Source organism: Micropterus salmoides, unplaced genomic scaffold (assembly GCF_014851395.1).
Source record: "Micropterus salmoides isolate LMB-PRFRI ecotype aquatic unplaced genomic scaffold, ASM1485139v1 Ms_hic_scaffold_20, whole genome shotgun sequence".
Taxonomy (NCBI): domain Eukaryota; kingdom Metazoa; phylum Chordata; class Actinopteri; order Centrarchiformes; family Centrarchidae; genus Micropterus; species Micropterus salmoides.
Genome location: NW_024041151.1, coordinates 11,019,909 through 11,034,417, shown reverse-complemented (window position 1 = coordinate 11,034,417; position 14,509 = coordinate 11,019,909). Strand labels below are relative to the sequence as shown.

The 14,509-nt window shown below is 41.3% G+C and overlaps 1 protein-coding gene across 1 annotated transcript in view; it reads left to right on the top strand.

Moving 5' to 3' along the window:
• Positions 1-14,509, top strand: part of LOC119914724 (collagen alpha-1(XXVII) chain B-like) — a 67,803-nt gene that overhangs the window by 14,868 nt on the left and 38,426 nt on the right. Inside the window, exons 5-8 of the mRNA XM_038734203.1 lie at positions 1,041-1,094; positions 7,067-7,120; positions 9,188-9,241; positions 9,388-9,441. Coding sequence (XP_038590131.1) covers positions 1,041-1,094; positions 7,067-7,120; positions 9,188-9,241; positions 9,388-9,441 — 216 coding nt within the window. The remainder of the gene's footprint in view (positions 1-1,040; positions 1,095-7,066; positions 7,121-9,187; positions 9,242-9,387; positions 9,442-14,509) is intronic.

The following is a 14,509-nucleotide window of genomic DNA, read 5'->3' as shown; positions in this document are numbered from 1 at the left end:
GAAGTCAACTCTCTTTGGAAGGAAAGAAATACATTAAAGTTGGACATGTGCAAAGATGGGAAGGACAGTAGGAATAAACAAACAAACAAGTGTAAGGAAGGAGAGACAAAGCAGGGGGTGGAAGTGTGAAGATAGACAGGAGTGTGTGTTGATGTTGACAGGTCCTTAGGCCACCATAGAGCACACCACCTGTAACAATAGGGGTGGTCTCAACCATGGAGGTCGTCCTGGAAGAGATGGTGGGGGCCAATTATAATCTTCAGAGCGATATAATCCAGATCGCAGACAGACTGCTATATGAAGGTAGCGGCTATGATCACAATAACCTTTAGACTCAGGTTTGCATGTATACGGTGTTGCTTTGAAGTGGTGCTTTGTCTCTAAAAGTTCATAGCCTTGTGAAAGCTGAGATGAGGAAACTACAGAAAGGGTACAACTTTCACACTTCAACAACTGTGCTTTATGGTGGATGCTGCTGCTCTTTTACTAGATCTTCATATTTATCAGGGATCAAATTTAACAGCATAGTAAAAATTCTGTAATGCATTTACAGTGAAGGAAACATTTTAAAAATGCCATATATAGGTGCTTCAACGCAAGTTTACATCATGACCCAGAGCCCTACAAGTAGCTCTTGTTAGCCACAGCACAGGACCTCTGTTTTTCCTCACCTCTCCTTTTCCTCTTTTTTGATGAAAAGAAAATGAATGAGCACAAGCCTGATAAAACCTCACAGGGGCATTGAGTGGCACAGGAAATTACCTGTTATTTCTAGTGTTTCTATGGTTTCCTGCCACACAGGCTCAGAACGTCCTGATGGATAAGGCTGAACTCTCATCACCTTGAGATGGAATTACTTCAGAGGGAAAAGATGTCACTTTTTACCCTGCAGCCACCTTGCAGCCTGTCTGTGGAAACACACAAAGGAGTCTGAATGGCCTGATCGTTTTGATAGGAGATTGCTCAGGCATCGAGTAAGATCATCCGTATGGTATATGTCAGTATGCAACACTGACTGAATGCTCTCTCTCTCTCTCCAGGGACTGCAAGGACCTCCAGGAAAGCCAGGCCTGCCAGGCAAGAGGGGTCCTCGGGTAAGTCTCTTTGATTGCTCTCAAACACCTCCAGCCACATCAAAAACACTTCCATTTGTAACCTCTAGAAATTATTTTATCTGATGTTCATCTCCAGGAATTTTTTAATGGAACCATGTCTTTATTTAGGTTTACTGTGGGCATCTCTCTGCGTGCTTGTGTGTTTGTTTGTATTTTTGCTACTGCTGCTGACGTACATATTGACTGAAAGCTCAAACACAAACAGTCAGTAAATCACTCACTTGGCAGAGAGGTGACTCAAAAAAGACAGACAGAGAGGACTCTATCTGTGTGTTCCAGCCTAGAAGGCAAAGTTACAATAATAACCTGCCAAGCCAGTCTCCCACATCACTTTAAATCCCTCCCATCATCCAGCTGACACACACACACATACACACACTCTCACACATATTCACACACAAAGTTTTCCTATGCAGGCAGATTGACCATATTCAGCACAGGGCTGCGAGTGCTGACCTCCCACCCCTCAGCATAAACAGGAAAGCTCCTATAAAGACGGCCTTTCAAAAGACTGCCTGTGCCACAGGATGCCTAATAAAAGCACTGTAAACAGACAGAGAACACATGGCTCCACTGGACTTTCTTCTCCTCACTGAGCTGTTGCAGCAGGCTGCACCGACTCTTCATAGGAATCCCATTCTAGGCTAATGAAAGGTCTCATTCTCCAAAGTAGTGAAATAGATATTGTCACATTTGTGGGTCTTTTTTGAGGAATTCTGACTTTTCCTCTATAGTGCCATCATGCCAAAATTTGCTCAAAACTTCTGTCACGACCAAATAACTGCAAAAGTAATGCAACACCCATCAGCCTTCTAAGCTTTGTGTTTATCACTATAACGCAAATGTTAGCATGGTAACATGCTAAAAAAGTAATATAATGAACATGGTCAACTTTATAGCTGCTAAACATTAGGATGTTAGCGTTATCATTGTGTGCCTATTAGCATGCTGATATTAGATGTTAGCATTTACCTCAAAGCACTGAAGACTCTTAGTCTTGTTTTTATATAGACTATTACAACAATAGACGCCTCAGGCTCTTTTTTTTTCAAATTTTATTAATAGACAAACACCACAAACAAGCTCTTAACCAGTCCACACAATAGAGTAATGTAATCTAAATGTGTTTGTATCTATTTATGTGTGTGTGTTTTAAGTATTACTTACTGTTTGTGTCTGCCTGTGTGTGAGAGACTCTTAAGCTAAAGTCTCTGTGATCCCCCACCACTATAGATGTATAAGGAGGTCTTTGTCTGGCTCTAATTAAAGCTATTTAAGCACCAGCAGCACCTCCCATCCCGTCTCTAGTAGCAGTTCCACAAAATCAGCCCCACTTAGGTGGATTTGTTATGATCCAAATCAAACTTACCTGGAATGAAATTTTAATTGGGCTTAAAAATCTAAGTGCAGAGCTGCGTGAACTTGGTCAACCCAAGTATATAAGTACTGTGTGGAACTATTTTTGTGTGACCAAGCAGCAACTTTTCTCAAAATATTTGCCATATTTAGCTTGGAGGTCTTCAAAAGAATCTTTCCTTACATATTTACAGTGAAAACTACTGTTACAAATATGCACTGCTGCCAATTTAGGGCTTAGGTTGGAGCCTGGTTGGGTTTGGACATACAGTTTCAACTTGGTAAAGCCCCTATGCCTGTCTCAAACCTCAAATCATCAGCAGTATGTATCAACCAATCACCTCATACTGATTTACATCCAGACGTGGCCTCTGTCAACCCTCAACCACAGCAAACCAACTGTTCAACAGCCTGTGGCATTGTCAGTGGAAGTGGTTGGTTTGCAAAGTGCAAACAATAAAAACAAGCCTCTTCAATAAAAAAGCACTTGTAAAGGCCTTTGGTTTTGATGCCACTTTAACGGGGGTCACAAGCAAACATGCCGTCAGTGTCTGACTCTAACCTCACAGTCATTTTTATTTAGCGCACACACAAGTACATACCAGTGCTCTCACAGAAGTGTATACATGCTACAGCGCTAATCCCACGCCTGTGTAGCACAGACATATGTGGTTGTGTTTATGACCTGCCTACATAAATAGTGAGACAGATTATGGAGCTTTCCTGTAAACAAAAGCATTTATCAAGTTTAATTGCTGCTGCCATGCATGTGTGTATGTGCAAACACTGAGCTGCATACTTACTTACACACTTGCAAACACACACTCACAAACACATGTTCATGTCCACATTCTTCCCTCTTGGCCAAATATGAGTGTGGTTTCAATTTGGGAAAAGATAATTTACTTGTTGATCACTGAAATAATTAACTCTAAATCGGATTTCATGCTACAGGTTGCTTAGGCTGCAGGCTCGCAGGTGGCATGTCATGATTTGATCATAAGCCTCATCTCTTTTATGTGAAAAACTAAATTCCAGTTGCAGTTTTTTTTTTTTTGCTGCAGAGAGCCATTTTTTTTGCATGACCTTCCGTAGCCTTGGATTACTGGAAGTCTGTATGATGACACACAGAGCACCATTGAGCCTGCCAAGCACCACCCATGAACCTTGACCTCTGATCCCACACATGTGAGTGTGAGAAGCCATCGCTATGGCAACTGCTGTCAGTACAGAAGCCTTCGCTAGGTGTCATACGTGAATATGCAGGATGAGTGCCTTTGAGTCTGTTTGTAGGTGTACCATGACTGTGGTGGTGGTAGAAGGGTGTGAGAGGAAATGTGCGGTGGATGCATCACGGGTACACAGCCCTGTATCTATCTGAAGACTGGCTGCATGTATTCATCTGGAGCCTGCTAGGTCAAAAGGGTCTTTGTCTGAGTGAAGAAAATCTCTGTGGTCCATCTTTCCTCAAGCTTTCCCTCCAAACCATTCCTCTGCCACTAAATATAATCCCCCCACCTTGCTTAACCCGCATGTAAAGCTAATGGGCTGATGGGCATTTTATATAGAAATCTGGAAAACCTTGACTATAAAGAACTTTAAAATGAGTAAAGGTGTTGAGCTCTGCTTAGGGGCAGTGTGTTGGGCTGTTTTGGTAACACCAGGCGACAGATCAGCTTTTTAAGGGTCTGTATAATCCACAGTGTAAACTGTATATATGGATCTCTCCTCTGGAACATTACTGTAATACGCTCCAGGACAGTAAAAATCACAGACTAACTTCCAATTTTGCAATCCCCCCTTGAGCACTTTAATGAATGTTTTAATACCAGGTTTTAGATGTTTGGCATAAAGTTAGCTCTAGGTTTCCATCGTAATTTTCAAACTTGTAATAGCTATTATGAGCCATTGCTGTTATTGTTGTAAATGCCTAAATAATACACTGGATTACTTACTATTTCCTTTTCCATATACTCTGGTCATGGCATGATGTATTCAGCCTAAAAACTTTTGTCTTTTAAGCTTTATAAATAAATTTATATGGTTGGCTTTTTATCAGCACAGCTTAATTCATTCACCCCGTCTGCTTCTGTTATTATGAAGGCTTACTGTAATTTATGTGACATTGGGCTGCAAATGGGCTGCTCTTTATGCTCAGCGATAACAAGGCATGCTATTGTGACTTTAACAAAGAGTGAAATATTTTCTTGAATCCTTAGAGGCAAAGTTTCAAGTGAATGTGTGCTGACTAGTATTTCTACTTATGAAAACATCCTGTGGATTTGCATGCTCTTGATCTAATGTTAATTTATCAGACATTGCCCCTTTGACTCATTTGGCAAGGCATCATACAGAGTGTCTTTTATCTTTAATATGGTGACTGTATATACATTTAACAATGTCTTTACAAGCGTGTTAAAAGTCAGACTATGTTTAAAGCATAGCCCATTAAAAGGGCTCATCTAAAATATTCTGTGTGGGAATGTAACCATGGGAGTGCTGTCATGCATCCAGATTTAAGATCCACAAGTACACATATAGCATTGCTTGGCTTTAAGTTGATATAGATTCAAGGACAGATATTTATGTACCTCAGAGCAGGCAGGACGCATGTTCCCATAACATGAAGGAGCTATCATTTGTTTCGATTTTGACCATTTTGTCTTAATAGTGCTAGTGCAGCATTCTTACCACAGGAACCACAGTAACGCCCTGAATTGCTGTTCAGAGGTTGGTGGGTTTTTATTTGATAGCCTTCAGCTTGTGTGTGCCCCACCCTGGTCTTCTCTAATTAGACACCTGTTGTGCGAGAAAGGAACACGATATGGATGGAAGAACACAGTACCAAGTGTTTGTGCCAGACTGTGCCTACCAGTGTACTGCCCAAACTGCGGTAAACCGCAGGGTTAATTTTGAAGCATGTAATTCAACCATGTCTAGTTTGTTTAAGTTTATTTAGGGCACAACAGTGTCCCTCAAGACTGTCTGGGCACACTAACTCTGAAGAGATGAATACAAACTGAAAATGAGAGGGGAACAGAGTGAGCAGAGGAAAGATGCAAGATCTTTAAAACTTAAGAATCCCTGGCATGAAAATATTGTTATTTGTGACAAATAACAAATTAATCAGGTTTATGATTATTTTAGATTTTATCAAAACATTAATTTGGAGTGTGGAATGCGCTGTGATTCACATTCTTAGCAATGTCCTGTTCATTCATGAAAAGCCCTGTCTCAAGTGAATCAGACATGACTGTCATCAAAGTGCCCTTTGACAGGAAGAGCAGTTACAGCAGAAGGCATTTATGTTGTCATGTCTGCACCCGACCAGTATGTCTGAGTTTGAACATTGCTCAAAGGGCTTTTTTGTTGAGCTGTATAACCCAGCCCAAACCCCAGATTACTTTTTTTTTCTCAGTAGGATAATAGAGAGAGCTGTCTGTATGGGTGTAGGTAGATGTTGTTTTTTGATGCTGCAGAACAGATCGCTAACATAATGGCTTCCTGATTTATTTAGACAGACCTTAGTGAAACCTGCTCTTAAATCAGTTGTGGCTCTTTTTCCGCCCTGTCTGACTCGCTTGACCATTGACCCACTACAGGGGTAGTTTAGGGGCCCAAAGGTGCCGAGTCACGTGGAGGGCAGGAGTGAGGTCAGAGATCCACAGGAAAAAGTCACTCAGGAGAAGAGAAGGTAGATAGACCAACAGACAGACTGACAGTCTTTATATAGTCCTCACTAGTTTATATTTTTTAAATGTAAATGAATTTTTTTTGTTCTATTTTGTTTGACTTAATATATATATCATCACAATTCTATCTATTTATGTATTTTATTACGCACTTGCTTTGGGATTGTAAACAGCTCTTTCCCATGCTAATAAAGGCCCATTGTACTGAACTGAACAGTGGAGACATAGCAACAACCCCTTTGCTTCTGTCTGATGGCTGCATTTTAAAACAAAGAAAAATTGGTATAGATTCATCCTTTCAAAGGTTTTCTGCTAAACCTTCCCATGGGGGCTACTGGACAGGGAGCAATGGTTCACATTACCAGTATGCTGCTACTGTAGATCTTGCTTTGTTTGCTTTCAGACACAGTTGTGTTCATTTATTCAGCAACAGCCAATGCGGACAGAAACACATACCAGCGGAGGAATTCAAAATGTTATGATACTAGATGATCTGCATTACTCATTAAGATGCTTTGCAAGTGTGTGTGTGTGTGTGTGTGTGTGTGTGTGTGTGTGTGTGGAGGGGGTGGACTCTGGAGTGTGAGGCAACAGGGGGCAGGAAAACCACATCCATATGGTGAAGTAGCTCCATTTTCCATAAGCTTCTACCCCCAACACCAAGCCCAAATACCTCACACACACACACACGCACAGCTGATGTATAGGAAAATAGGTTAAAGTAGCATGAAGGCTGAGGTTCTCCAGACAAACTCCCCTTCACCACCCTCCCCACCATCCCACTTCTCTGGTCCATTCACTGTAGCAAAGCCACTGTCTGCATCAGCGCTATCCCAATATGAACACTGATTGAGGTCTAAATCACTGTTTGATTATGTTTTCCTCTCTCTGGCTTTTCCGCAGGGCGCCCCTGGTCCCCATGGAAACCCTGGCCGACAAGGTCCACCCGGGCTCAAGGTATCTTACACACTTAGTCTAACTCATGATCACAAGTGAGCCTTTCATTTCTTTTTTTTGCCAGAAGCCCAGGAGCCACATTGATATTTCCAAATGAAACTATTACATGATTATGTACGTGCTTCTGTTTTATTAATTAATTTTGGAGGAGATTAAATTAATTAATCTCCTCTTGCCTCAAACGTGAATGACAATCTTATGAGGATGAGGATGTGTTAAATTTTCAATTTTTCCATATCAGCTGGAATCCATAAAGTGCAACAAGGGTAATGGAGCTTTATGGCTGAAGGATCAGGGTCATCCAAGTTCACGGAAGTGCGGCAAACACCTGGCACTTTGAGACACTACAAACACCACAGCACTTAATACTGAAGAGCTGTTTCATTGTATCACTTTAACATGTGTGCTGCAGAGGTAAACATCAGGAATCCCATTTATATTTAAAGTGCATTAAGGTTTTTCAGATTCTTGGAGATCTGCTTGGTTTAAGCTTCAAAAATGTGTGTAATTTTATGCATGTATATACTTTTTCTGCGAATGTATGTGCTATCACTGCAACTCGAGCGCATAGAGGAGAGAAGGGTGTTTCAACACCATGGGAGTTGAAGTGATTTATCAGAGCTTTAGGGAAAGACATTATGAGTCAGAAAGTGAGAACTACAAATAGATCTGTCTAATTTTAACGTGTGAACAGCAGATTACCCTGCCCAAGACAGATTTTCTAGGTCCGTCACCTGATTGTCTGGACTGATGTATGCTTTAGCAAACAACCTTGACCTCTGGCACTGTGTGCTCAGAGTACATAGTGTACTTAAAGTGCATTATAAAAATGTCTTGCATAAATGACAACTGTGCAGCTGCATGTGGTGACACTGCTCACCCCCATCACAAGAGTCCTGACCTCCCCAGGTCACCCAAAGGGACTGTGTTTATCCTCGTCTCCCTAGTGTAATTTATATGATCCCTTCTCTTTTTCCTGAGTCTTCTGAGCATTCTTCACTTTTTACAATGATCTTCTTATTAGCTTAGCTTAGCATAAAGACAGGGGAAAACCCTTAGCCTTACCAGCACCTCTATAGCTCACTATAGCCACGTTAGATTGCATTTGTTAAATCCATACAAACAACACAGTTTGTGGTTTTACGGGTTATGTGCCGGAACATTTCTTGGCTGGGAGCAGGGACTTCCGCCTGGCCCATATTGTAATTAGTGAGCTTTATAGGCGCTAGTAAATGGATTTTGTGTTCGATTTTGATTTAGTATTTCCAAAAAGGTTGAACCATTGCATTAAGATGCATAATATATAACCATATATATATGTGTGTGTGTATATATACATATATATATATATATATATGTGTGTGTGTGTGTGTGTGTGTGTATGTATGTATAAACATATTAAACTGTAATATAAACAATAACATTTATGTTATACACAAACATACACATGCCTGAGTGCTCAATCGAGTGCAAGCATTTCAGCATATTGTAGGCAGAGTCGTGCAGAGCAGGCTTCATCTACCTGGCAGGTGTGTTGAGAGAATCATTCTGGTGTGTTTGATGTCTCGGGGGGTTCACTGCAATCTTTGCTCTTTCATCCTTAATAAATGAAACAAAGTTGTAAATAGCAGGGGTCCGTGGGGAGAGAAGGAGTCAGCACTCACAGTGTAATTTCCGATCCATAGCTTTGATGTGCTGAAGCCCCGTTATTGTTACCTGCTGACAATGAAGCTTGGCGTGTGTGACTGGAGGGGCACATAATACAGTGTGGCTAAGAAAAGCAGCTGTACAATTTTTTTATGTGGATTTATCAGTCACATGGTAACTCAGTCCTATTCATTTTTTTCTATCAATTGTAGCTTCTTATTCTTCCTCTAGTATGGGATTTATAGAGGCTACCTTTTGTAGCATTAACCTTTTCCTCAGTCCAAAAGAAAGATGTTGGCCAGTGAAATTATATGTTAATATAATTGTTAGTCAGATACTTTCAGAGATTGAAATAGGTGAGGTGAAGTTGGGTGATTTTAACTCACACAAAGTCCTGCTTTGTGTTTTTCTTTTCATCAGGGGAGAAAAGGAGACCCTGGCATCTCACCTGGGCCAGCACCTAAAGGAGAGAAGGTATTATGTGCCCCCTTTCCCTCCTACCTGCTACATTAAGTTATAACAACATCCTGTTTGGCAAGCTTCTAGCACATTTATGATTGCTATTTGTGCAGCCAGTCATTGTTGCTTTACTGCCTTATGTCATTCTCACTGTGTTCTAGGGAGACTCAGGGATTATTGGTCCAGTTGGACTGACTGGCCAAGAAGGTCGGAAGGTAAGACGGTCCCCCCCAAAAAACATCTGAATATCCTTGCACCAAAGTTCTTCCAATTAAATGAAATTCAGTGTTCTTAAATGCTGGCCTTAAGAACTCCCACTTCCCAGTTGATCTGAGTGGGTGTAGACCCTTGAAAAGTTTGGGAAAGCCCAGGAAAGAAAAGGTTTGGATGAGTCACTGTCACCATTTTATAACCCTTGTGTTTTGTGTCTATTGTGATGTTTTCATGCATCGTGTGTGTGTGTGTGTGTGTGTGTGTGTGTGTGTGTGTGTGTGTGTGTGTGTAAACCCACTCACCTCTCTAAAGCTCTCTCCTTGTCTCCTCCTTAATTCTCTCCATCTCTCTTTCTCCATTTGGACTGTCTTCACCATTTCTTCACATCTGTGTTCTCTGGATCTAGCACAGAGGGGTCTTAATTTGGCAGGAAGGATGTCATGAGGGATGAAGGCGGAGGTTTTTGTCATCAGGGAAACGAGGATGGGCACTCAAACACAAAATTACCAGTGACTTTATTTAAGTCGCGAACTTGAGTGATTTATGAGTGTATGGAAGAAAAGTGGGACAGAGGTTCTGGTAGACAGTAGTGTAACAAGCACAGACCAAGTGTTAAGTCTAAGGGGAAAGTCTGAGTTGTGTATGTTCTGTGTTCAACATTGTTTGCATGCATTCTTGCATGCTTGTCAGTGTGTGTGTCCATAAAACAGACATCAATTAGATACAATACAGCAGTGATTCTCAAGGGGTACTTCTGCAATTGACAGGGGGTACGTGGGAAAATTGTACAGTGGCGCTGTTAATTTGAAAAGCTCGATAGCTTACAAGCTTGGTAACTAGTTGGCAACCTAGCAGAGAAGTCTGAACGGTAAGAGTAAATTTACTCATGTAAATGATTCATTTGGCAAAAGTATTGCTTTAATGGTTTAAATAGTCAGATAAAACAATGAATAAACTGTTCAAATAGCTAACTAAAATAATCAAATCACTTGCAATGAACACATTTGGAACATGACAGATGGTGTTGATGAAGGGGTACTTGAGTTTTATTTGACAGATCTGTGGGAGTCTATCAGACAAAAAATGGTTGGGAACCACTGCTATATAGGACATGATTACCACAACTGTATTGGTACTTGGTGAGCCTCCTCAGGTCAGAACAAAAATAATCTGTTTCAACTATTCTTGAACAATGAGATGTAAACAAATGTCTCATAGTGGCAGAAGAAGATCTTATAAACTGTTTTCATTCACATTATGTATCAAATGGAACTGAGCTCACATTTCAAACAAAGTAGACAAATTAGTTGAGTAATTGAATATAGCAGGTAGATTGTATGCATTTCAGCAGAGGTGTAAAGGGCCTCTGCATGTATTCACTGTCTTCCCAGAGTCACAATGATGTGTAACAGAGTGTCGGACTGTGGTTGGATGGCTGCCTCAAGCTTAACATATGGCTTTTGTTAGGAGTCTGCTTTTCTCTGCGTGTCTCTGCTTCCATTTGTATGTCTCTGCCTCTCTCTTTTTCACACACACAAAGTTATAATGGAAAATGTAAAGCTGATGGAAAACATACACAGACTTCTTTCAAGCTAAATGAGTATTGGCAGTGATTTAATGGCCCATCAGAAAAGTTAGACAGTCACATGTGAATCAGAGCTGCAGGTGAGAGTGTACAGGTCCAAGACGGACAGCTGATGGACCTCTTATACTACTTTTGGAATCAGCCACAAGTAAGATCAACTGGCAGGGGGGGAAATTAAAGTACATACCTATCTGTCTATACTGTGATGAGCAATGCAGACGCTCATGAGGCCGAAAGGTCCATTGTAGCTGCTCTTTAAGAGTATTTCAGAATGTCACATCCTAATGTTTGGGAAGTTTTTGCCATGGCAACTTCATCAACACACTCTGATATCATCACAGCATGCCTCAGGTATTGGTCAACGAACCACAGACATGGTGACTGTAGAGGAAACTTGTTAAATTAAACACAAGGAGGCAGCTTCCTTTCCGTACACAAACACAGAGCAGCTAATTAATCTATGTTCGTCTGGCGCTGAAAACAATGTATTTCTCCCAGGTCTCAGCTGTGCTTCACGGCGTTGGTTTTAATGAATCTTGATGCTACATGCCTACGCATGGCACTGCTATGACAGAGCTGTGAGTCAACGTCCAAACTGTGCTGAGGTAGCGCAGACTGTCTTGAAACAGGCTTTGTTCTGTTCTGCTCCTTTTTTCGGTAAGCTCAGGTGGAAAGTCCCAGGCGTGTCCTGTCCTGATGCAGGTCTCTCCACTGAGACATTGAGGCCTGCTGCAAGGCCAATACAAAAAGTTGAAAAGCAATGATGACTTTTACTGCAATTACATCACAGCGGTGGGCCACCGTGAAACACCCATGTGTTGTTTCTTCCTCTTCATACCTCTGTAGCAGTTTGACTCTGGCTCTGTCTCACTTGCTTGGCTCGTTACACTGAAGCCGTGGTTTAGGAAAACGGGACAACGGCAGCTTTTCCTCTGTTCTCCTCTGTATTTTTCCCTTCCACCTTTTCTGCCTCCCAAATACACACACACATACAGAAAGGCTCTTTATCAGCCTTAGCTTGACACTTCAACCGGGAATTCTGGAATTTGGCTGCTGGTTTTCCATGGAAAACTTTAATGGAGAAAGCAGTGGTGCTTTGAACCTGTGATGGGAGAGTGTGATTTTACACCGTCAGACAAGCCAAGCATGTTCCGCTCTGAAAACATTTGTTCTACCAAGCAGACGCTGAATGGCTTTTCAGTATGGTAGCCAAGGTCAGGGAGAGGGGACACACACAGGGCCAAACCTCAACTACAAGGCCACATTACAAGCCACATGTCTCACCTTACTGCCTCCATCCTTCTTTCCTCGATGTCTATTCCCACCGCTAGTTGATCTGTCTCTTCTCTTGTTTTTGTTAGAAATTCTACATCTTTCACATTATTATTGCTTTTAGTCAAGACACAGTGAACAGTAGCATTGTTAGTTCAGTTGCAGAGGTTTAAATCATAGACTGTATATAAAAATGGACGTAGCGCCCGTGACATCACCCATAGCGTTCTTAACTGCACCTCCTTACAGTTCCCGATAATCTGGTTTACTTCTTAGCATCTTTAAAAAGAAGTGCTGGTCTTAGTACACTTTGAGTTTTTACTTGTCACTTATTACTTCTGTTTGCTTTGGTTGATTTGTTTCCTCTTCATGTTTATAATTGAAGGAATAGTTTGACATTTGGAAAATACACTTTCTTGCCAAGAGTTAGATGAGAAGATCAATATGACTCTTGTCTAAGTACGGAGCTAGAGTCAGGATGCAGTTAGCATAGCTTAGCATAAAGATGTCACTGCACAGGTAACTTCCCTTAAAACCAAAAAGGACATATTTACATTTCATTTCAAAATGTTATTACGCCAGAGGTACAGGCAGTTAAAAAGACTTCAAGAGCCAAGAATCAGAATCAGCTTTATTTCCATATAGGTTTACAAATACAAGGAATTTGCTTTAGTGACATGGTGCATTAAAATATACATAAAAAGTAACAGTGTTGTCCCGAAAGGTCAGTTAGAACATCATTATGCAGTGACACTACAGTCAACTAATCAATTAACACTCATGTAGACACTTCTGTTATGCTACATTCTGGGAAAATATGACCATCTTGAGATATATTATGGTGGTTCCATGTGCTTTTCACATATGTGCCATGTGTTAGGATTTCAAGGTCAATGATAATCCTAATTGTGGATAGTTCAGTTGCTATTGCTGCCTAGATTCTAGACAGATAATTTTCCTTCAAACTAAGTCTAAACCATAGTTCTCTTAACATGAACATCCTATAAATACAAAGTAGATCCATATATTGTAACCTCCTTTATTAGTTTCCTTCATTTATGCAAGACAGTTTATTGTACGACATTAATCTGTCCGAAGACCTGCTCCAAACCTGTCTCTCCATTTAGCTCCTGACCGCTGTTCAAACTAACAAATCCACATGCTCATCGTCATTGTAATCATGGGAGAACTCAAATCAACCATCATTTTCTCTGCATGTTTCACAAAAAGAATAACAAATCATTGCTCTGTCTTCCACCATGCTAGTAGTTTAATAGTAACACTGCATGCAAGCAAACATGCTGCTGATATTGCAGTTCAGACAGGGATCAGATGAGGAATATTTTTCTGCTGGATAGATTTCAAGGCAGTTGTCTGGTCAGGTTCACACAGTTGTTTGTTACATATTACCCCGCCAGACATCGCGTGAAGGGTTTATGTTTTGCTGTATATGCAGCACATGCATGGAGCCAGACGATTGCTCTGGGCAATCATCTGGCTCCATTCTGTAGAGGGAATTTGGAGAAAGAGGGGTGGAAAGATAAAAGCAGAGATTAATGAGGTGAGTGGGGTATTTCGGCTACCAGGGTGCAGTCCAGTGTAGTTAGACTGTGGAAGACACATATTCAGCATTTGTGGTGTACAGCTGTAAACAGACATGAGGCCTGTGCGCATTTGAACACCCACAAAGTGTGTGTACAGAGTAGCTGGTAACGAGTCAGAGGAATGACATGTCATCTGCAGACACAATGTGTCTTTTATTTCTGCCAAAATGCGCTTAAAGTTCCCTGGGGTACTCCTCGGCTTAGTGGGGTAGGATGAGGAGGGCGGTACTTACAGGGTGCTACCAGAGAGCTGTTGTAAATGAAAAGCATTCTGGTGGGTTTATCTGATTGAACACACATGCTTGTTAAGCAAGTGGCATTGTAAACACAGGCGGGCCGGTGGGAATGGCCGTTCTCATTAGTAAGCTCATAATGAGTGAGATAAGGATCTGAGATGGTGTAGCTGGGGTTGGAAGGCTATGGTTAATACCCAGGAACCGAGGTGTGTGTGTGTGTGTGTGTGTGTGTGTGTGTGTAGCTCGTGGACCCCACAGCACAGCTTGGGAACATAAGCTGCTACACATGTTTGTACTATAAGTAAGCCATGAAATAAGATGACGGTGGATATGTATCTTTGTGTGCACATGTACATGCTTTGAGAATGGCCTG